This window comes from Crotalus tigris, unplaced genomic scaffold, assembly GCF_016545835.1.
Source record: "Crotalus tigris isolate CLP2741 ecotype Arizona unplaced genomic scaffold, ASM1654583v1 scf7180000017546.9332058, whole genome shotgun sequence".
In the NCBI taxonomy this organism is placed as follows: Eukaryota; Metazoa; Chordata; class Lepidosauria; order Squamata; family Viperidae; genus Crotalus; species Crotalus tigris.
In genome coordinates, this window is record NW_024096465.1 from 3605929 (window position 1) to 3630470 (window position 24542).

Sequence of the window (24542 nt, forward strand, 5' to 3'; positions counted from 1 at the left end):
TATACTTTCAGTTCTCCCCTGCATTTTCACATAATCTTAGAACTGTTTTCAGAGCTCTTATTGAGATAGCTTTTATTGATATAGCAATAGCAATTAGATTTATATACTGCTCCATAGTGTTTTATAGCATTCTCTAAGTGGTTTACAAATGTCAGCATATGACCCCAACTATCTGGTCCTCATTTTACCAACCTTGAAAGGCTGGAAGGCTGAGCTGTTCAGAATCAAACTCCTGGCTATGGACATAGTTAGAAAGCTGCATTTTAATCACTGTGCTACCAGAGCTCCTCAATATGGAGGCCATTTTTTTCAAGAACTCCCATATAATTTTATGGACAATAAAGGATTTTATGGAGAGAGGATGGCTGCATAGAACTCAGTATTTCTCAAATTCATGTTTAAAGATCTGTTGATTTTATAGAATCATTTGCACATTCTTGAGATCCCAGCCAGGTCGCCTTGATTTACAGGATCACATATATATCTGTTTCATGTAGGCTGCAAATACAATTGGCTTCTGTAATCAGAACTATCAGGCAACTCCAAAAGCAAGCATTTCAACAGAGACCTCATAATCAAGACATATTCCTGATCTTGTTGTTGCAGCTTCAGTTCTTGCCCAAGCATAAAGGAGGAGCAGACTAAAACTGTCCTCCTTTCTAAAAGTAATGCACATTGGTCCCAGAGGGTAGTGGAAACCAGAGACTTAAGAATGGCATTGGAAAGGCAAGCTTTTTTGGCGACGGGGTGGGGTGGGATCAGTTAGCACTACTTATCTATATATTCCCCCCAGCTATGCAAAACAAGTATGCAACAATGGTTGCTAATAATGTGCCTTGGAGAGTGAAGCTATTATATGTAAATTTTTTGTAAAGTGTTTGACTAGGGACACCTCTTTACTAAACCTTTGTAGCATTGGGCAGTGTCATTCAAATAGTGTTGTGTTTACTACTTATATGTATGCACAGAGGTATTTCAACGGCACTATAAATTATGAGTGAGGAAATTGCCTAGTCAGTGATTCCCAAAATAATGCTGGCCAGTAAATGTATTGCATAATAAGCTAGAATGTCATATGCATCATTGCATGAAAGACACAAATCATATTGCTGGCATCACATTGCTGGCATCAATTGCAAAGTGATATCATGATGCATCTGATGTCATTGTCCCCCTCTTGTGAATGCCTATATCTTCTAGATGTGTCCAATTGCAGTTCCTAGTATCCCTTGGTATTTTCAGGAATATTATGTCAAGAAAGGCTTGTTGGTTTTAAAAGCTAGTATATGTACTGTAAATACTATGATCTGCACCTGATGTAAAAAAATTACATAACTGTGTCTGTGTCTATGTCTAAGAATGTAGCCTTCCTTTTCCAATTTCCTTTTAAGATTTCATTGGGATTCTATGCGGCTGAATTGGCATATATTAGAGTTAACGAGTTACTAACATAATTTCCTTCTTAAAAGTACTATTTCGTAGAAAATCATGGTTGAATGCAATGTACTCAAAGAATTATACTAACCTGTGAAGTATCTGTAGATGGGTTAACTTCCTTACCACACACAGCAGAATTTGTATTTGCAGAAGCTGCTTCTGGAGCCTCTGTCTTCTTGACATTCACTTCTATAGGAATGGAAGCCCCTACCTGCCTACTTTCGATCATTGGAGCTGGATTTGAATTGCTTGTTTGTCGTGGTGGTGCTTTATACCAACTAGGGTAGAAGAAGGGATCAGATGGCTCTCCATTTGACTGTAGTCCAGTTTCTACTAGCCCAGGCTGTGGTGTAGTAGTATCCACAATTTTATCCTTAGTAGGAAAGATTGAAAAAAGGAAAGGAAAAAATAGAATGCATATTATTTGAGGTGTTTATTTTTGTCTTCTATCTCTTCCCATCTTTCTCTCTGAAAGGGCAGCCTCATGAAAACATATATTTTAGTTTTCTATACTTGATATTGATTACTGAAAAATGCAGGAGATCTTAGAGTTTTACTATACTTATCCCCAACTAGAACACAACACATGACATAAACATGTCCTGGCAACATCTTTTTCTATTATTTTCCCATGAAGTTTGCTTCATGTTGGCCCTATCCATGAGTGCTTTCTACCTTATTCCAACACCACACAAGGACAGTCGCAAGAGTATAAAATTTGTGACCAGAGAAATAGTGTGGATTTATAATTATATGGTTATTCTTATTTGACAATATACAATATCTCAGATTAAAATTAAGTGAATAATACATTATGAATATTGTTTTTTTTAGAAAGTTAAGTGTTAGTATTTTATGATATTTTAAGAACTGGTATTATATATTTAGACTTAGAGATTGTTGTATTGTATTATTATCTCTATGGAAAAAAGTTGGGAGTCATTATTGTTATATATTTATTTGATAAGGTTTTTGTCACCTTTTTGACTTGTCCTATTATTCTCTCTCCATTTTTCCTTTTATGTTAGTTTGTATTTTAATGTTTGGTTTTGAAATTTAATAAAAACGTTTTTTTAAAGTATAAAATCTGTTAGCCATCACTTTCCATTACCATGCAAGGAATTTGAAACAGAAGAAATAGAGACAGGACAGGAATTGGCAATGGGAACAGCCAAGGTCAGGCCAGTATAATTTTCTGCCAATTCAAGGATCAGGGGATAACACTTTAACTCAGCAGTGGGGAATTAAAATCCATATAGCAGTGATGGTGAACCTTTTAAAGACAGAGTACCAAAAACCAGCCTACCCCCTGGCCCGGCCCCACTCTGCCCCCTGCTCCGCCCGCAGGGCCACTCACCAAAGATTGTCCCGGCAGCCTTGCAGCACCATGGTGGCCATGCCCTCCGCCAGCAGCCATGCCCTCCACCTGCACCCCGCAACATCATCTGCACGTGATGGTGCATGAGGCGGAGTCTTGCCCTTGCTGCCTGGCTGCAATGTGCTTGGCTGTGCTGCTCTGCATGGGCCGTGCCTGGGGAAGCCTCTCCTCTGGGCAGGCTGCTGGTGAGGGGGGGGGGTTGTGGGGGAGGTGGGGCTGGGGCAACGGCGCATGTCCCCACAGAGAGGGCTCCGAGTGCCACCTCTGGCACGTGTGCCATAGATTCGCCACCACTGTCATATAGTATCAAACTAAGGAAGCGGTAAACTCAGCTTGGTAGTTGTTTGTTAAATATACCATCTGCAGACAAAGTAAAAAAAACCACTAAGGTTTTAAATCTTTTTGTTAAATTCTGATTCTACTTGTTATTTTATTAATAATTATTATGTTAGCTTTATTTTATCCAATGTTACTTTTTTAATCCTCTGTTGATTTTTATTTGTTCTAGGCAATAGGGTATGGCTTTACTTTTAGATGACATTAACAGAAATTATAGTTTTAAAAGTACTGTATCAGAGCAGAAAGGGCAAGATTGGCTAAGTGAGGTTTATTTTCTACTGCTATTGGATTTTTTTATTATGCTGTAAATAAAATTTTAAGGGCTGAATCCAATGGTGGTGTTGTGTATGCAGAAAGCCATTCCACTTGCTCTAGATGAGGTTTTCCGTTTTCACTGATATCTTTACCTACTGCAACCTTCAGGGTAGGAATAGATTGTTTGATAATTCCCAGAGTTACCAGAGAGCAAGAAAATTCTCAGAATTTTATCAACACACTCGAAATGCCAAAAATTGGGGAAGACTGAGCTAATGAACTATCAAATTTAATTAATAAAGGGATTAACAAAGTGATAAAATGTTTAACATAACTGATGTGAGAAGAATAGTTACCTGTTTTGCTGTAGTAGGAGTATTAACTAGTGGGTTAGAAGGTAATGATGGTATCAGATTACTCTGAGATACTGCTAATGTGTCTTTCAATGCAATATCCTGTTGAAGTTGCAGAGATGATGCTTGTTCAGATATTTCATCTTCTTCACCTGATGATTCAGTGTGGATTTCATCTGATGTTTTCCTTTCTGTGGCATCTTCTTCCTCCTCTTCCTCCTCCTCCTCCTCTTCTTCTATTGTAACGTAAAAAAGAAAATACACTAATTGGTTTCCTCTAAAATAAAATTTGTTAATGGAGAATCTTTGGTTCTAAAGGTGCTAGTTTATCCTTTTCTAAGCAGGAATATTTGTCTCTGACTCTGTGAAAGGAATTGAATTGCATAAAAAAAAAAACACAGCCAGCACTCTGAGCAGAATAGTATTTTTGTATCAGTTCCTGTTCATAGATGTTTCTCTCAACACATAATAAAATTATCAACTTGTTTTTCTGTGAAACCTTCCCAAAGGACTTTGAGATTTCCTAGAATGGTTAGCACGTTTTTTTTTTTAGAAGCAGAAACTGTTCATCTAATAATCAGAACACAATAGAGGAAGTAGCCAGTGTAGAGAGTGGACAAACTATCATAGCAGGCTGTTGATTTTCACTCTTGAGTCCTTTGGTTTTTGTCACTGAGTCCTTTATTCCTAGGAAAAGTGGGAAGTGCAATTATGCCCAAGATATGGACATTGGTCAGAAGAAGACATGGATAGCTTATGGATAAATTATTAATCATTGCTATCGTATATTAGTTAAAATAAAAAAAGGTCTCCAGTGGAACAGTCAAAGAACATATTAGACATGTGGGGTTGCCAAATTTATCAAGAACATATGCTTATACCACTCACTGGAGAAGGGCCTAATGCTGGGAAAGATTGAGGGCAATAGAAGAAGAGGACGACAGAGAATGAGATGGCTGGATGGAGTCACTGAAGCAGTAGGTGTGAACTTAAATGGACTCCAGAAAATGGTAGAGGACAGGAAGATCTGGAGGAACGTTGTCCATGGGGTCGCGATGGGTCGGACACGACTTCGCAATTAACAACAACAACAACAATGTATATAAAAAAGAGAAGGGAAATGATTTCCCCTGCCATCAAACTTTCTGTGCTGTACATATGTAAACTATCCCTCCTCCCAATCTGCCTCATGTTTGTGCTGAAATATATATTGAGGAGTATTTGTTTAACAGTAATATAATGTAGCAATTAAAAATGCTAAAGGATATAGTTCCACTTCTTCCCTTAAACTCTCACTTTTTATATAACATCTAGACCAGGGGTAGGCAACCTCGGCTCTTTTATGACTCATGGACTTCAACTCCCAGAATTCCTGAGTCAGCATAGCAGAAATTCCAGCATAGCAGGAATTCTGGGAGTTGAAGTCCATGAGTCATAAAAGAGCCGAGGTTGCCTACCCCTAATCTAGGCTGTCCACATGATTTTGTACTCTATCAGATCAAAGACTTGAAATGAAATAGTATTCTGTGATGAATATGACACGTTATGATGCATGTGATTATCTCAGGACTATGTGGAAAAGGCTTGCTAGCATTCAGTACCTTTGTTTTTGTATAAGGGAATTCTGAACTGTGTAAATGACTTCGTTATACTTTAAATATAGTATAGCTTCACCTTTCTGGTGATAAACATTTCAGTAAAAGCACAAAATACCAAGTTCTGATAAATGATGGTTATAAAGAAGTATTTGTGAACTTTAGTTGCTTTCAGTATAACTAATATAAATGTGGTTAAATACTGTTACCTTCCCACCAAAGTGTTATCTATTTATCCATTTGCATTTGCATGCTTTCAAACAGCTGGGCTGGAAGGAGCTGAAGCAAGAACAAGAGCTCAACTTGTCACTTGGTGTCGGGTCTCAAATTAAGTAAGGGGGTCACACAAATACATTATTTTAGGTGGCATGGCACCATAGAATCCTAATTTAGTTTATCTTGATGAAAAAGTTGCCTTTCTATATTGACAATATTTGTTCCAATCTTTTATTTAAAATAGTTGTTTACACTTTTGTTTCTCACTCTTCATTTACCACTACATGTATGAATACAACAAGGTAAGAGTAGAGAACGAAAAGCTTTCAATTATCACTTTTTCAATAAGATTCCATGAACCTTGACTATCAACAAAATTGACTTTCTTTCTTTACAATGGCTGTAAACACTGGATAAATACTGTTGGCTGCTGTATATAAATACATATACATGCTCACAGATACACACGTGCACACACATAAATAACTTTTCAATATTTTTCAATATATCATTAGTAGTAATTAACATCTTTTGGATACATAAATACACATAATCAAGCTTAATAACTATCTTTATTCAAGGAAATGTCCTATCACGAATCACTATTGGTAATCATTGCTAAGGTTCTGCTAGTTAAATAAACAGATCAGACAGGTTAATAGCTTTGATGTATACTGAATGTTGAAATCTTGAAAGATATACAACACTAATGCCAAAGCTCACATTCTATGAAAAAACATATTTTTCAGCATACTATCTTAGTCTTCACGAGTTTACTTTTGATTATTAGACATGTAAAATATATCTTTAATTTTTGTAGAATGTCAAAAAGGTCTTTCGATTATTTTTGTGACAGGATGTCTTCACAAAAATTGAACGCTTCACAGCTAAAAGGAAAGTAAGCTTTTTTAAAAAACGAAACCTACCTCTGTAAAAGTAAATTTCTCTAATTATCTTTTCTTCTCTATTAAGATTGACTGTGAAGTGGGTCATATTTTCATAGCCTTTATCTATTTTTTCCATCTGAAATGCTTTGGAAGCTTCAGTAATTCTAAAATAGAAACACCATTGTGTCATCAGCATTATTTTGCAACTGAACAGTTTAGAAATTGTTGGCTTACAATGAAAATGGTAACACATCTTTACTTACTTTTGTAGCAACGCTTTAGCATTCTGTGAAAAACAAAATATAGCCAATAAAATAAATTATTTAATAACTTGTTCCCTTTATTTTCAGCATACATATTTAAAGTTAATTCATGTATAAAAATGGTAGTATATACTTTTAACAAATAATAGCTGGAATTCTAACCATAACAAGATATTTCACCAAGATAATGCAAAAGTGGACTCTCTGGGGTAAACCAAACTAGAAAGTATATTTTGATCCAGAAAGATATTTTAACTGTTAATTTCTCTAGGCCACATTGGGAAATAAGAGACCCTCTTGATGTTGTTAAATTAAAACATCCAGCACCACAGTTAGCATAGCTGCAATGCATGTTAGGAGTTATAAGACATGTCACTTGACAACATGTAAACAATTACATGTTCCCCATTCCTGTTATACATTGATGTACACCAGTGGTTCTCAACCTTCCTAATGCTGCGACCCTTTAATACAGTTCCTCATGTTGTGGTCACCCCAACCCCCCATCCAGCTGGCCGGGGGGGGGTTATCAAAAACTTGACCCCAAAAAAAGGAAAAAATGGGAAAGTATAGGTAGTCCTCGACTTACAATAATTCGCTTAGTGACTGTTTGAAGTTACAACAGCACTGAAAAAGCGAATTATGATCATTTTTCACACTTATGATTGTTGCAGTATGTGATTTACATTCGGATGCTTGACAACGGATTCATACTTATGACGTTCACAGTGTCCCAGGGTCACGTGATCAATGGCCAGGGGTCATGGCCAGCTGATCACTCAGGTTGCAGAGTGCCTGTGGGGGGGGGAATCTGTGGGTCTCTGGGATGGTACTGGGGTGGGTGCCTGCCTTCCTTCCCTCCCTTCTCTCCCCTTGTCCCTTCCTTCCTTCTTTTCTTCCTTTCCTTCACCTCCCTCTTATTCTGTTCCTCCTTCCCTCTCTCTCCCATTGTTCCTTCCTTCTTTCCTTCCTTCCTTTCCTTCCCCTCCTTCTTAGTCTCTTCCTCCTTCCCTCCCTCTCTCCCATTGTCCCTTCTTTCCTTCCTTCCTTTCCTTTCCCTCCTTCTTAGTCTCTTCCTCCTTCCCACCTTCTCCCATTGTCCCTTCCTTCCTTCCTTCCTTCCTTCCTTCCTTCCTTCCTTCCTTCCTTCCTTCCTTCCTTCCTTCCTTCCTTCCCTTCACCTCCTGCTTAGTCTCTTCCTCCTTCCCTTCCTCTCTCCCATTGTCCTTTCCTTCCTTCCTTCTTTCCTTCCTTTCCTTCACCCCCTTCTTAGTCTCTTCCTCCTTCCCTCCCTCTCCCATTGTCCCTTTCTTCCTTCTTTCCTTTCTTTCCTTCATCTCCTTATTAGTCTCTTCCTCCTTCCTTCCCTCTCCCATTGTTCCTTTCTTCCTTCTTTCCTTTCTTTCCTTCATCTCCTTATTAGTCTCTTCCTCCTTCCCTCCCTCTCTCCCATTGTCCTTTCCTTCCTTCCTTCCTTCCTTCCTTCCTTCCTTCCTTCCTTCCTTCCTTCCTTCCTTTCCTTCACCTCTTTCTTAGTCTCTTCCTCCCTCCCATCTTCTCCCATTGCCCCTTCCTTCTTTCCTTCCTTTCCTTCACCTCTTTCTTAGTCTCTTCCTCCCTCCCACCTTCTCCCATTGCCCCTTCCTTCTTTCCTTCCTTTCCTTCCCCTCCCTTAGTCTCTTCCTCCTTCCCTCCTTCTCTCCCATTGTCCCTTCCTTCCTTCCTTCCTTTCCTTCACCTCCTTCTTAGTCTCTTCCTCCTTCCCTCCCTCTCCCATTGTCCCTTTCTTCTTTCCTTCATCTCCTTATTAGTCTCTTCCTCCTTCCCTCCCCCTCTCCCATTGTCCCTTCCTTCCTTCTTTCCTTCCTTTCCTTCACCTCCTTCTTAGTCTCTTCCTCCTTCCCTCCCTCTCCCATTGTCCCTTCCTTCCTTCTTTCCTTCCCTTCCTTCATCTCCTGCTTAGTCTCTTCCTCCTTCCCTCCCTCTCCCATTGTCCCTTTCTTCTTTCCTTCATCTCCTTATTAGTCTCTTCCTCCTTCCCTCCCCCTCTCCCATTGTCCCTTCCTTCCTTCTTTCCTTCCTTTCCTTCACCTCCTTCTTAGTCTCTTCCTCCTTCCCTCCCTCTCCCATTGTCCCTTCCTTCCTTCTTTCCTTCCCTTCCTTCATCTCCTGCTTAGTCTCTTCCTCCTTCCCTCCCTCTCTCCCATTGTCCTTTCCTTCCATCCTTCTTTCCTTCCTTTCCTTCACCTCTTTCTTAGTCTCTTCCTCCTTCCCACCTTCTCCCATTGTCCCTTCCTTCCTTCCTTCCTTCCTTCCTTCCTTCCTTCCTTCCTTCCTTCCTTCCTTCCTTCCTTCCTTCCTTCCTTCCTTCCCTCCCTCTTTGTCCCTTCCTCCCTTCCCTCCCTTCCGTTGTTCCTCCCTTCCTTCCCTCTCTCATTGTTCCTTACTTCCCTCCCTCTTCGTCCCTTCCTTCCTTCCCCCCCCTCCATGCCCAGGAAGGGACAAGGGGAGGAGGATAGGCTGCCAGCGTGGCTGGGGGCTTTACTGATGGCAAACCACAGAGACAGAGGAGAGCTCGCCCAGTTCACTTGCTCAGCTTCGCCAAAATGCATGCCGCTTGCTAAGTTAGCAGAAGCTCCAGGATCAGCGCCGGGCTACAGCTGATTCGTGCTTCTGCTAAATTAGCAAGCATATGTTTTCTAGCGAGCAAGTTTGCTGGGCAGGAGTCAAGGAGAGCAGCTACAGCTGCAGAAGCGCGGATCAGCCGTAGAGGCTTGCTCCGATCCTGGACAAGAGGGAAGGAAGGAAAGGACAAGGGGGAGAGGGAGGGAAGAACGGACAAAGAGGGAGGTGAAGGAAAGGAAGGAAGGAAGGAAGGGACAATGGGAGAGGGAGGGAAGGAGGAAGAGACCAAGAGGGAGGGAAGGAAAGGAAGTTCCAGCCAGGAGAGGCTTGCCAGCCCGGCTGCCGAGAAACAGAAGAGCGCAAAGCCAAGGAGAAGAAGGTGGCAGTTTCTTCCGAAAGGGGGCTCCTTTTCTCCACCCCTTCCCTGGTTTGTGGGGAATTTCTCGTCACCAACACTGGCAGTTGCTGCTTCGAGCCCGTCGCGAGCTTTCTCGCCCCCTTTGCTTCTCCCCCTCCACTTTCATGAGGATTGTGGTGCCCTTGGGAAGCCAATTGTGCTTTGAAGCTTAGGAGAGGAGGAAGAGTCCCTTCTTCCTTCCCTCCCTCTTGCGTCAGCTGGCGCAAGTTCGGGGGTCGCCAGCTGATGGGCGCAGGAGTTGGGTGCTGCAGCAGCCTCCCCTTCGCTGACCTGCATGCACGAGAAGAAGTCAATCCGGTTGCTCCACAATGAGTCTCTGGGGAGGGCGGGGCCTTGCTCTGAGCCTGTGCTCTTCATGCGCCCCCTGCAGGGCACATTTGGTAGAGTTTGTGCAGACTGCCGCCAAGCAGCATATTTTCCACAAACAAGTGAGGTGGAGCGGAGGGGGGGAGGGAGAGAAGGCAGTTGACAAGCCCTGCCTAAGACCATCGGAAATATGTGTTTTCCGATGGTCTTAGGTGACCCCTGTGAAAGGCTTGTGCGACCCCCAAAAGGGTTGCGACCCACAGGTTGAGAACCGCTGATGTACACATTCCTAAAATCATGCCCATAAAGATTACGAACTACTATGGTTTGTCCTGCCTGTTCCATCAGAGCCTGAACATTTAGTTCAATACAGCAGCAGCCCCCAACCTTTTGGGCACCAGGGACTGGTTCCATGGACAACATTTTTTTCCACAGACCAGAGGGGGAGTGGAACAGTTTATATCTGCCTGCATCCCATGGATGGGGCTTCACTAGTTTGCACCGCCCGGTTGCTGGCATGCCGCGGCCTGGTGCCAGTCCACAGACCAGGGGTTGGGGACCCTGCAATACAGAACAGCAAACCATTTTGTCCCTTGGGTTAAGCAATAATGTAGGCCAACTAATATCACAAATTGCTCTGTAGCTATGATTCTTGCTTCTTTTGCACTATAGAGTAATGACCAAGATATGCATCAATTATAAGCTGACAAGAGTATAGGATTAGTGCATTTTTCATATTGGGAAATATCAGGCTATTTATAGTCAATTTACCTGATGTACTTAACAGAATGAATTACTAAACTTTAACTTTATGGTTTGGGAGCACTCCCAGCTAAAAATAAAGATACATGCTCTAATATGATACACTCTCATCTCTTTGGAAAATCTGAATGAACTTGAAGATGATCTTCACAAAGTAGGAAATTCTATTTAAATAAGAATCATCTGATTCTACAGATTGGAATATAAACTGTTCAGGAGAAAATCCTATTATGTATTAATATTCAAAATTAAATTGAATTTTTGGGAAAAATTGGATCACATAATATAACCTAATTATTTCCCTATACAGTAAGTTGTATTACATTCCAAAGGGTTTTTATTATCTTCATAAAATAATCCTAGGATAAATGTCATCTCCAATACGTATCTTTTGTTTTTCACTTTGAAAAACATATTTCCCTGTAAGTGTTATATATTTAACCATTTTCTCCCACTTTAAAAAAATATTATAAATTCTATATGTGGTGTGCAAAAATACAATATTCAGACTGAATATGGAAAACTACTACATAGGTAGCTATTCTATAAAACTTAAATTTGAAAAGTACATGATGAACACTCAAATGGTACTTCCTACTCAAATGCTAAGAATTTTTCTCTGAGAGGTTTAGCATAAGGGAAGATTTAATTAGAAACTGTATAATATATTCTCATTTAAAAAAACTTTTCTCCAACATACCTGTAAAAATACAGCCATTTCTGGCTCTTCCATAAATTGGATACCTGATTCTACCAGTTTTGCTACTGTCTCTAAGTGGTCTGCATACTTTTTTATCAGAGACCGGACATGTTCCAATTTCTCTTCTTGGCTCCGAGTGATTATTTGTGTCATCTCACTTTTTCGTTCTTCCAATATTAAGTACAAATAATCAAATTTTTCACATAGTTGCTCTTTCTGCCTTTTGCAGCATTCCTGTGAAGTGAATAATTAGCTTTGTGTTAAAAGTATTATGTCGACTGCATCTGTTTTTATTTTTATAAATTGAGGGAAATGCCTCTGCACTGAAAAAGCTTTTTCTTTTTCTTTTTAAATCTTTCACAGTGGCTTATAGAAGCCAATAAACTTCACTGATTGAGACAACTCATGAAGGTGATACGAACAAAGAGGGAATTTTGAGTTTTGAACATTCCAGAGTAACACCCAACTAAATTTGCCTCAGAATAGGAATAATAATGAAACTTTTTTCAAACACTGATGGTAGAGCTCTAGAAATTTCTATTTAAGCATCAAGATTTTAGAATAAATATTCTAAAAATATGAACTACAATAGCTTTTAAAATAAATGTTTATACCAAAAATGCTCAAATTCCTCCAAACCCCTCAAAACATTGTCATTTACAATGTTTTTAATTACATTACATTATAAATAATAAATATTGTAATGTAATTGTAAATTATTAAAATTACTTTAGAATTACTTCTCAAGATTCCAATATCTTCTATTACATTATAAATGTAATAGAAGATATTGGAATCTTGAGAAGTAATTCTAATAATTGTATGTAACTAATTTAATACAATGTGATTACATATTGTCAAACTAAACCAAAATTTATTTTTGTTTAGGCTCCAGTGTTGGCTTTGTCCTGGCTATCTCTCTTAAAATATGATTAATTTCCAGGTATGTAATATAGATTTGCCATTTTAAATACCCTGAAATAAGTTTTTCCTTTACATAAATTGAACATTCAAAAACCCTGTGAAAATTTCCAGAACTAAATATAGTTTAGTAAGATATACTTTGCTTTTGCAACTGAATAATCACACTATTTTAATAGCTATACCTTATTTATGATTTTCAGCAAGCCAATTTAAGAAAGGCCATAAAATATGCTATCTTAATAAACAAGTCAGAAACTCCCTCATATAACTTAGTTTTATTTTTGATTCCAGATGGGGAAAGAAATGCATTTTGCATTTTTACTCAATAGGAAAAGGATTGTATTTAAGTTCCAAGTGACTATTTGGTTTCAAGATCATATTGGTGTCTAATGGGCACAAACATTATATGAAATTAAGAAAAATAATTAAGCTATTACTGTAGAAAGTACAAAGGCTGTGATCCATATGTTCTATTACTGAGGGACACAGAGTTATTTGGAATTATGAAAAAGAACTTCCTTGGCTCACACATATGAAGGATGTGTCCTCATAGGATTGTTTTGGATCTTCCTTTATTGTATTGATTTTTGTTGAGCAGAAAAAATGTCTTTCCTGTTGATTTGATGTTTTTAGATATAACCTTCTTACATTCATGTTTTCAGTTTTACATTAATTATATTTAAATAGTCTTGCATTTGGAATTTTTAATTGGTAAAATCATTCTGTTGTGCAAACATGTTAGAAGTTTGGGGTATTGCCTTTCTAAATAAACAAAGAAAACAAAATATGGAAAACATAATGAAAGCTGTTTCCCAAAATACCATGCATTATTCTTGGATGCTAAACCTATTAAATGCTATGAAAATGAAAGGATTTATGAGCATCTGCATTTCTTAGATTAGATTTGGAAAGTAAGCGTTTGAAAAAAGTGGGAATTATATGTAAGTAAGTCATTATTGAAAAGAAATAATATCTGTCTTGATGATTGCTTCTACTTCATATTGGATTGTTTGTAAAACCTTTAACAAAGGCTTTGGATTTATTTAAGAACTTTTTTTTGTTTGCAACTAATTATGGCACTCTGCTTTTTACTGTTGTGTTCATCTGATCCTTAGACCATATCTGAGGTGATGTTAACTCTCCTTAGGTCTATCAGTGCCTTTTTTGCCTTATTCTGACACAGCTTTTGCAGTTGGTAAAACTTTATGCATTTCTATTACCATGCTATCAATAGTGCAGTTGGGTGATTCCTAAAAGATGGATCATTCCAACAACTATTGGATATTTAGATTCACATGTTAGTCTTCTCCTCCCATTCTTGGACATTGTCTTCTAGAGCTATTCTGCTTTAAGCAGTGGAACAGTCCACTTCTTTCAAATTGAGTTTTCACGAACTCTACCTGGTCTCTGAAACATAAGTCACCCTGAAAAACAGCTAATAGTGTTGGTGCCATACTAAGGGCTACACAGTGAATGGTAGAGGCAGACCTGGTTCTCTCTCTTCTGCTTTCCAACACAACTCCCATCACAATGTCATCTTTGCTTGAGTTACTTTTCAGCATGCCCTTAGTGTTCTTCTAAATATCAGCTGGAAATTGGGCTGCTTTGAACACAGCTACATAAACACTTATAGAAAGCCAGATCATGTTTTGGTAGATGCCTAAACCTAGCAGTCTAGCTATCTGTTAAAACATGTCTTTCCCTCCCTCCCTTCCTTCACATCCTATTCCATGTTAAGGAAAATGAATGATGGATGTTTTCCTGCCGGTTGCTGACATTTGGTAGGAAGAAACAAAAAGCTAGGAAAATATAGCAAGACCCATCCTTAGCATGCTTGGTACATTGTAACTAGACAACACAATTTATTGGCATTGTTTCTATGGTAGTAAGGATCATCACTGGATGTAACAATTTTTATGTCAATATAGTTTTATGTCAATATAGTTTTCTGCCACCTCAAGGATTAAGCTTGACTGTAAGGAAGAGTCCTAAGTTGCTAAAACTTCAATATTACAGTATCTCTCCTTTGGAAAGAGTTTAATTCTTACCGTGAATGTACTTGAAAGGCTTGCTATGGTCTGCAAACTCCTGATACCAACACATTTCATCCTTGCTATATACAGACTCCCTTTATGCATACTTGCAAAATGTGACGTCTTAACTTTTAAATGCTAATATTTTCATACTTTCCTTGGCTCAGAAATTTCAGCAATTTTGAACCATGTTTGCTATATTATTTCCTCTCCTATGTTTTGATTACTGAAAGGACTCTTATGGATTTTTTGCAAATTAGAATGACATATTGACATGTAAGCTTTACCTCATTTTTTCATTTAAAATGAAAAACAATTTCCATAAATGTGCTTGTTTGCTTTTTTTTTTTATACAAAAGGATTCTTGTGTAACATCTTATACTGGGTAAAGGTTTAATACAACATGGGAATTAACACAATCATAGTCTCTCAGAGTCTTAAAAAATACAAATAACAATATATAGAGCCATCATTTCTCTCACATATTTCTTCTCATAATTCAACCATGTAATCATTACTGTTTAATTGCATTGTTATTTAAAGCTTAAATTCAATGTCTGAGATTCATGAGGTTGTAATACTTGATCAGAACCTTCTTTTTCACAAATTTCTGTAAAATAAAAACATTTATTGTGAAGTAAAGGAATTATTAGCTGCAATTCATATTCATGTGGTTTATTTCCCACTTCTGCAATTGTTTCCTTTGAGTGGCCTAATTTACTTGTCTCTACATATTTATTATTCCATGCCTTTCTTACAAAATCATGGAAATATGATACACCATGTATTGTATTGAAAATGTGGATAGAGAGAAAATCCCATCTCTTTGAAGATTAGAACTTAGGGTCATCTATTAAAAGAAAATGAAGAAAAATTCACATCTATTGAAATTGAATATAATATAAATGGACATATCAAAACTGTATTTCACATTGTCAGAGATCATGATGGTCACCAATTTTTAGAGTTTTTACAGGGGACTCAATCAATTCATAGAGGAGCAGAATATTTATTTATTTATTATTTATTTATTTTATGAGACTTATATACCTCTTTAAGTGCAAGCACTCTCTAAGCGGTGTACACCAGTAAGCAATGTATATATATATTTACATTGCCCCCAACAATCTGGGTCCTCATTTTACCTACCTCGGAAGGATGGAAGGCTGAGTCAACCTTGAGCCGGTGAGATTTGAACTGCTGACCTGCTGAACACAGTCAGCTAAAGTGGCCTGCAGTACTGCACTCTAACTGCTGCGCCACCTCGGTGCCACCATATCAATGGTTACTCATCTTGATGATTGCTTACTATTTGTAGAATCATGGTTGCTTGTTTTTATTTTATGAATTAATACAAAACTGGGAAGCTGGCATGTTATGAAGGAAACAAAGTACCAGGCTTTAGCATTGTCTGTTTTCAAGAATTCTTCAAATCCAAAGGCATTTTTAGCAAAAAAAACCCAAAACAAAACAAACAAACAAATGAATAGACAAAACCACAATTATGGGTGGTTGCAGCCTGGTGCTTGGTCTGTCTGCCCAAGAAAATAAAGATAGGGAGTGAAGCAAAACAGAATGGGAAGAACTAAACGGGTGCCAAATAGTATTCTGCTTAACTGATACCCTGTAACTAGTTATCTCCTCCATGACAGCCATTTTGTGACTGGGACAATCCCTGGGACAATCCCTTTGGCAGCAGTGGTGACTGTGGGCTTACAGGGCAAGTGGTGAGTTTGAGGAAAACAGGTTCTGATGTTGCTTTCGCATCTAGAAGGGCAGAGCTTTGCAAAGTAGTGTTGCTTTTGCTTATGATGAAAGCACCAGGAGCTTGCAAATCCCCATGCTTGCTAGCTTTTCATGAGAGGACATACTATAGAGACCAAGGAAGATTTGTTCATGGGATCTTAGTGCTTCAGGTAAGCAAAAGGGGTTGAAACATTTTTCAAGTCTAGAGAAACAAGAGAATGTTTCCAGTGAATCAGAGGTTGTCCTGATTCATTGAAATATAAGGAGGGGGAGGAGGTACAGCACAATCCAATTTGCAAGATTGTCTATAAAAGGAGTTTTAGCTTCCCTGTGGAGTTAATTTCCTCACTGGTTTACTAGTAGTGCAGCAAACACCTACCCCATAGACTAAAAATTCTAAAAATGCCTATTGGTTCCAGAAGGCTGGCAGCTCTAGACAACATTTGTGGAAGTTGCAAAGAGTTGTGAGCAACAAGAACTCTTTTTCAGAAAGAAAGACTTGTGTAAGCTAAAACTGTGGAATTCCTCATCCACATACTATATGGAGACAACATTGGAACAAAAAACCAAAATAGCACTTTTAAGCTGCACAGTCACACACCTATATTTATTTACCTGTAAACAAATATAATATATTACAATGTCCTAGGTTCTTGGGAAGATCTTGATGCATATGAAGGCCAACACCAGTTAAAAGAACTGGCAGCTATGACTTCAAATTGTTGTGAAGAGATAATAATAATAATTTGACTCAATGGTATCAAAATAGTGTTTGCTTACTTCAACTGTTCTGCAGGTTTCCTCCAGCTGAGTTACAATTCCTTGTACTCTGTCATTACTTCCCACGAGCACAGCGATCCCATCACTAAGTTCAGACTGTGATATAAAATAAACATATACTTTGGGAAAATATAAAGCATTGTAGTAATCTATTTTTTTAACTTTATAATCATTAAAACCTTCCTAAAAGGATACTGAAAAAGTGTCTATTTTATTTAGTTACTAAGGAGATACAAATAGTTCTCAAAATTTCTCATAAATAAAATTGCTGAATATAATACTTTTGCCAAAAGAGGAAGTTATTATAACAAATGTATTTAACTGAGGTGTTTTCTTTTGATATTGAAGTCTGATTGGCATGATTTAATTCTCCCACTAAAAATATTTTAGACAGTTTCATGTTAATTATTCTGTCCTCTGATCTTTTCATATTTTTTCCTGTAATTTTTGAAACAAACATACACCAGTAAATTTTACTATAAGCATACAATAAAAATAGCTTCTTATAATCACAATACAGAGCGATTTCTTGTTATCTGTAGGAGGAAATATAGTGATCGATGTACATAAGTATAACACTTTCTATTTAGAAACCTTTTCAAAGCACAATTTCATATGTGTTATTTCAGAATAAGAGAACATGTTTATCAGGTTGAAAAAAATATATATTTTTCAACCTGATAAACATGTACTTAGCTTTAATATTGACAAATATAATAATGGGCTGCTTCCAAAAGCTCTGTTTAAAACTGGCTCTGTATCATGGCAGCCTCAGCAAGGCTTTCAAGAAATTGTGTTGCATTTCTCATGAGGATATTCCATATAAACAGCTGTTTAATGAATGCTGTGTTAAAAATAAATAGACCTTTAACAGATGGCAGCAAAGGATTCTGGGAGCATCTCTGAACTTTTTTATTCCATGGCCAAGAAATTATTGGCAAAATAAAAAAAAATCTTAATAACTAAAAAACAATGACGGACAGACAGACAGAAATATATTGGTTTGCAGACAGAGGCATTGTCAGAATAGAAACCAGAATCTGAAATCAAAGACTGAAGATATTTGGATATAACTTTTTAAAGAATGCTAGATTCAGACTAGTACATTTCAGAGTAGAAGAAAAACAACAACAATAAAATATAATTAGAAGGACTGTGGTCAACAGCAACTGGTCGGGAGTGGGTGGAACAAGTGTTTCAGCTTGCCCTGTGGTACCCAGACTTCAACCTGATGAAGACTGAGACACTACATGTATATTGCCAGCACTTGAAGCTATCAGTGAAAATTTTATAATGTCTGCAATCTACTATTTATATTGTTTTCATGTCACATTTAGGAATACTGTGAAAAGATAAAAGGCAGTTCTACCATGCCAGACTATGTTAGTCTGAAATATCAGGGGAACTCACTGATGGAGGAGTTGTGTGCATCTTTGGGATATGATTAAAATCTGCAAACTGATGGATGTTGTGGTAGAAGCCCCACCCTTTTTGTATACAAATTCAATGCTGCTGCATATACAAATGGAGTAGGGCTTTGACTGCAAAGCTGTGCCCACCGTATTGTAAATTTTGGCCATCTGAAGAAACCCTCCAGAAGATATTTTGCTGTGGGCTTTATAGGCATTCCTCTGGAAGGGATGTGTAGTTGGGGAAAGTGGTAAAATATATGTCATGACATTGTGTCATTATCCATTATGTATATTTGTATTGGATGTGATGTTGCAATACAAACACAAAAAGGGTGTGTAAAGTCCTCCTTCTTGATGTTATGATGCATGTTTCATTATTTTGGTGCTGTTAGGATTAAGAATTGATGCCTATGGTGAGTTGCATTGAATATGAAATTGAAATTGATGTAAGGAGTTTAGTTTCACAGGGAACAAAGATGGAAGAAATTAGAAATTTATTATAAAGATACTCAATATACGATGGCAACTATGTGAAAAACATAAAGAAATGCTTCTATATGATACCAGACCAATTTGGAGGCCATGAAATTAAAACATTTCTCCAGAAACCACTTGCATTGATTATATGGCATGTGATATCTGCACACCAATAACATGCAGTGGTTACTCTGGCAAAAATTTGAATTGGAAACTCCTCAAACAAAACTTCACTTTTTCCCTATCGCGAATATTGGTGATGTTGAGAATTTCAGTCTGTTACCTCTTCAAGGCACCATATTTGGAATAGCAGCATAGATTCAAATATTGCACATTGATTGCAATTGTGTGCCTGTCAGCTGGAGCAACAGATTGAGTAGATTAAAAACAAAATCCTTTAAAGACCTAAGATCTAAACAAGATAACTTCAGTGGAAGATAATGATGTACTTTATGCATTCTTATAACTTAATTTTATAAGCAGAGAGTTATTAATTCTCCAAATGAGAAGCCATTAAAAAAGAAAGATTTTTTTTTTTACCTTCTGTCTTTGGAAAACATTCGAGAGGGGAGCAACCTGACAGTCTTTATGAGCACCAAAAACTTTGCACATTGAACAGGTGGGCACTTCACAATTCAGGCAATAAATATTAATTTTCTCATCTTCATGTTCTTCACACATTGGCTGCTCAGTTTTTCTTTCAGGCCTGTGAACGGAATTAATTTAGGAGCAAAAAGCAAATCTAAATCAGAATGATTTAAAAACTAAAGATCAAACCAAAAGAGGCAGATCAGAATATTTTTCTGTTTGGAAGGTAACTATGAAACTGATAGCAGGTCTCTGGGAACACAGGGAGAGCAAACAAATTCCTATTATTTTATTTATTTACTAGGTTTTTATTCTGCTTTTATTACACTAAGAATAACTCAAGAAGAATAACTTCTTCCTCCTATTTTCTCCACAACAACCCTGTGAGATGGTTGAGCTGAGAAAGAGAGTGACAGGCTCAACATCATCCAGCCAGCTTTCATGTCTAAGAAAGGACTAGAACTCACAGTCTCCTGGTTTCTCGGCCAGCACCTTAATCACCACACTAAATAGTTTTATGCAGCTTTTTAATGAAGATGTTAGGAACTGAATCTGCGACAACCTGCTTGCAAGTGTGTGCTTCCTACTATTGAACAATTGGTCTCTCCCAAATAGAACAATATAAAGAAAAAAAGGCCCTGAGAATGAAAAAAAATATATGGGGATATGAAATCATCAGAGGTGTCTGCATGCTACTGTTCAAAAAGTGAAGATGGCAGCCATGACAATGCAATGAAGCTCTACCTGTTTATTATTGTATATATATTTAAATGTGTGTGTGTGTGCGCACGCACACACACACACACACACACACACACACACACACACATGTAGGTCTTTGGTTATTCGGGTTTTCTCCCGTGTCAAATTGGAAGTGACTTGGCGACGTTTCGACGAAGTCTCATTCGTCATCTTCAGGCTGGTGTTTTCGGTTTCGTGCTTCTAGGAGCACGGCTTCGTGCTCCTAGAAGCAGGAAGCCAAAAACACCAGCCTGAAGATGACAAATGAGACTTCGTCGAAACGTCGCCAAGACACTTCCAATTTGATGCGGGAGAAAACCCGAATAACCAAATACAAACACCCGCAAAAACCTCAGAAAACAAACACACACACACACACACACATTATATGTCTCTGTGTGTATGTATATGTGTTTAAGTATAATATATATAATTAAATAATAGTCAGAAAACAATGATCTCAATGTATTGATTCTCATTAAAGATGTAAAGGACTGGCTGGTTGAAAAATATCACCAATATTGTATTTAAAACAAGCTATCTTCTAATGGAGTGAAATATGGAAAGGACATGAATATTTGGAAAGACCTCTATGAAAAGTTAAAAGACTTCCCAATAAGTTAAAAGACTTCCCAATAATTTGCCTCCCTTGCTAAAGCACCAATATAAAACCATTATTTTTTTTAATACAGTTGTAGGCAGTAGCTTAAAGCATCTTCTATCTAAGGGAAGTCTAAGGCCGCTTCAGTGCCAGCAGGAGTTCCACCCCATTCCCCATCAGTCACAAAGCAGTTATCTCAGTTTCAAGTGGGGAAGAAGTCAAATTCAGTCAAAGATATGGGATGCCATAAACCAATCAGACATCACAATCTTTCTTACTGTCAAATTAATAGTAGAATGCAAAGAATACATTAATATCTGGTCAGAATCTGTCTCCCTGAGCCATTATCAATTAACAGGTGTGATCCATGGGCAGTAAAATGTCCAGGTCTAAGCAGTTTTCTTTATTGTTCCTCACCTACAGACAGAAACCAAAGCAACTACTCACATCATTAAAGATATACTCTGAGAATTGCTAGGGTGGAGTTGTCTTAACTTTCTATCTCTTAATCCCTCTCAGCTGGGAATCCAGACTACATTCCACCACATCTTAACATACAGAATGTATTAGACATTCATATTACACAAGCTGTCCTGGTAGTGCACGTTTTTAAAATCAAGACCCACAATACACTTTCTGAAATTAAACAAACTGTTTAGTTTTATGGACTTTCATCATTTGCAATAGTGTGACTAAATCATTTTTATAATGTAGTTATTAAAAGCACAAAGATACTTATTTTTGCGGAAGAATCAATAGACCTTGTTTTCATGATAGAATTCACTCAGAATAAGTCTTTCTTGTGTAATATCCATTATATTGCATTGAATTAATTATAACAGTAATATACAACCATCACATCACTATATATTTATAAATTATTATATATTTAATTTAAACTTCAAAGAAAGAAATCACTTAGCATGACCAATTTACTATTGCATCCTTTATAATTGTCTTGGGTAGCATGGTCCTATTTGATACACACCATACATACAGTATAATGAGCAATTTTTGAAATCATATCCGAGCACAAGAAATTTTTTCTTGATCTTACTCAAGGAATAGATGTCGAACTACCCTGCTTAAAATGTCTGAAGTAAAGTGACCTTAAGTTGTGCACAGACTGAGACTCAGGCCTGTAATACAGCAGAATGAAGTGAAGACTCATATATAAGTCCAATATCAAAAAGTAATGATCTTTCTGTAACTGTTGAATAAGGAGATGACATCCTTAAATCCTATTTTCTACTGACCTTTCCCCTAGTTCCATCCTCCTTTATTCTCCCCTCTGTTCTTTCAATGCTGAATGTCTGCACACTGTCTTTTAAAATTCCCATGCACTAGTATAGCATAATTCCAAGCATTAATATTACAGTTGTCAAAATGTTATTGCTGTCTAATAGTTTTGACATAAAAGTCTACTGTATATAGCAAACTGCTGGAATAAGGTATTTACCTTTGGAAACTTCTTTAGGGGCTCTTTCATGTCTGCTCCTATCATTTAATGCTTCTCCATATGAAAGCATTCCATTTGTAGAGAACAAAGAAATGTTTTTATATGGAAAAATATACAGTAGTTATATGGACAGGTTTGAGGAGCCCCTTCCTAAAGTTGCTAAATTCCACAGATATATTTATGGCATTTTCTTCTATTTGTGAGAATTTGGTGTGAACAGGGCTTTTTTTCTCAAAGAACGCCCAGAACGGAGTTCTGGCACCTTTTTGGGATGGAACCTTGTAGGCAAGGCGGGTTGTATGATGTGTGTGAGTTCCGGCACCTTTTTTTTTTTTTTTTTTTTAGAAAAAAAGCACTGGGCGTGAGTATTGTACTATATGTGTTTTAAGCTTCTTAATCAACAAAAGAGATAAGATAACATAAACAATTTGTGGGTCAGGTAGATGCCAAGCAGTGGAAAAAAGAGGAGCACAGAAGCAGGTATTAGGCCACTTTTTGCTGCTATTAATCTTTAGCTTTTTAAAATAATCCTCTAAAAAGTAGTGCTGGGCAAGATAGGCCTATAGGACACATAACTATAGTAAACAAAATTTACTGTCCAGAATTACTTCTTGGGCAGTTAGAAAGATCTGATGAAGACTGCTGTTGATAATTATTACAATTTTTCCTTCATAACTGCTTAGCATTAAAATTCCAGGCCTGAATTTTCCCAAATTCTCTGTTTGACTCTTGAGAAGTCTAATTCCCTGCATTTCAAAGGCAAATACCATTAAATTAAATGGGATGGATAAATGAACTTTCAAAGTGAAATTGTTAATTACCTGGAAGATTCCTGTTTGTATATATCAATTATATTTTCCACCAGCAGGTTTCTTTGAAGGCCATACACTCCATGCCTGTCAAGAACTACTTCATGTCTACAGGAGGGGCAGCGAAATCGACCTCCTGAAGCCACAGTGGTGCCTCCTCTGGTTGGAAGATATGGATTGGAGGCCTGTTCTTGCCAAGCAATAAAACAAAGTTGTAAAGCCAATCGTATATTATTTCTCAATTATTCTGCACATCACAAGATACTTATCATACCATCTACTTAAGATATGATCTAATGTGTTAATGTAGTCATTGTTATGGTATTAGTGGACTTCACATGAAGTCAAATCTCAAAAAAGTAGAAAAAAGATAAATAAGTTTCAGTATCATTTTGTTCGATGCTTGGAAGCTAAGAATATGACAAATTAAGCTAGAGAGAAATTTGCCATTTTTAGAGGTGTTGAGGAACAACAGGAATGAGTTTATGTGTTAATAGCTCTAAATACTTGAAATAACACTTCAGTTCATATAAATAAAAGGGACATTTCCAAATGCAAGGGATCCAAAATCACACATAAGATAAATAACAAACAACTTTTCCTCTAATTAATTTTCTCCTTATTTAAATAAAATTCTGGTAATTAAATCAACACAGAAATATTCTCCTGATTCTGTAGTATGAGATCATTAAGCTAGATATAACGCTAACTGGAGGCTTAAATGTTTAAATCAACATACCTGGAAGATATCGCTGGCACATTTTCTACAGAGATTATGCTGACATGGAAGGATAACCACTGGCTTAGTAAACATTTCTAAACAGATGGGACAAATAAGCTGCTTCTCCAAGTTATCCATAGTTTGCTGCTCTTTAGAAAAAGACTTATAATTCAGAGTGGCGCTCATCTCCTGGCTATTGCAAGGATCATAGACTCAGAATCAGGGTGCTTCCGGGTTAGGTCGCTCAAAAGAATTCCCAAGCTGGCAAGATCAAATGTCCTTTGAAAATCTTTCCCTGGAGGACATTGTTTTAATGGAGAGCAAAAGGAGCGGAGTTTATTTTAGAAGCAGAATGCAATTGGCTGCCAGACTCACTTTCTCCATATATGCCTCTGACACAAGGACAGATTTAGACAGGTGACAGCCTACAAGAGTGAGAGGGCCACATTCTTGGGTTTGGTATGAAAGTGGGTGGGGAAAGGGGGGGAAAAAAGGAAGATTTTGACAGTTGCCAGTAACGTCTGCACAGATGTACAACTCTGTCTTTGGAAAAACTGGTGTGTTAAAGTCACTAATGAATGGAAGCTGTTCTTATCATTTTTTAAAACTGTCATTCCAATATGGAAAGCACAAGATGCTGCAAGATAAATGTATACAGTATTACATTTTGTGCATAATAAAACTACGGTTATTCCTTTTTCCTCCTAAGCATCCTCC

The 24542-nt window shown here is 37.4% G+C and overlaps 1 protein-coding gene across 8 annotated transcripts in view; it reads right to left on the reverse strand.

Annotated features, from left to right (window-relative positions):
* Positions 1 to 24164, reverse strand: part of TRIM55 (tripartite motif containing 55) — a 40767-nt gene extending 16603 nt beyond the window's left edge. For 3 of the 8 annotated variants that reach the window (XM_039335446.1, XM_039335408.1, XM_039335450.1), the window contains exons 1-9: positions 23844 to 24011; positions 23117 to 23289; positions 19447 to 19612; positions 17018 to 17113; positions 11535 to 11768; positions 6724 to 6746; positions 6500 to 6624; positions 3766 to 3998; positions 1649 to 1810 (exon numbers count right to left, since the gene is read on the reverse strand). In XM_039335446.1, coding sequence (XP_039191380.1) covers positions 1649 to 1810; positions 3766 to 3998; positions 6500 to 6624; positions 6724 to 6746; positions 11535 to 11768; positions 17018 to 17113; positions 19447 to 19612; positions 23117 to 23289; positions 23844 to 24011 — 1380 coding nt within the window. Of the gene's footprint in view, positions 1 to 1525; positions 1811 to 3765; positions 3999 to 6499; positions 6625 to 6723; positions 6747 to 11534; positions 11769 to 17017; positions 17114 to 19446; positions 19613 to 23116; positions 23295 to 23843 lie in introns of all 8 variants that reach the window. The other 5 variants (XM_039335399.1, XM_039335418.1, XM_039335437.1 and 2 more) reach the window with 3 other exon arrangements.
* Between the last annotated feature and the right edge of the window lie 378 nt (positions 24165 to 24542).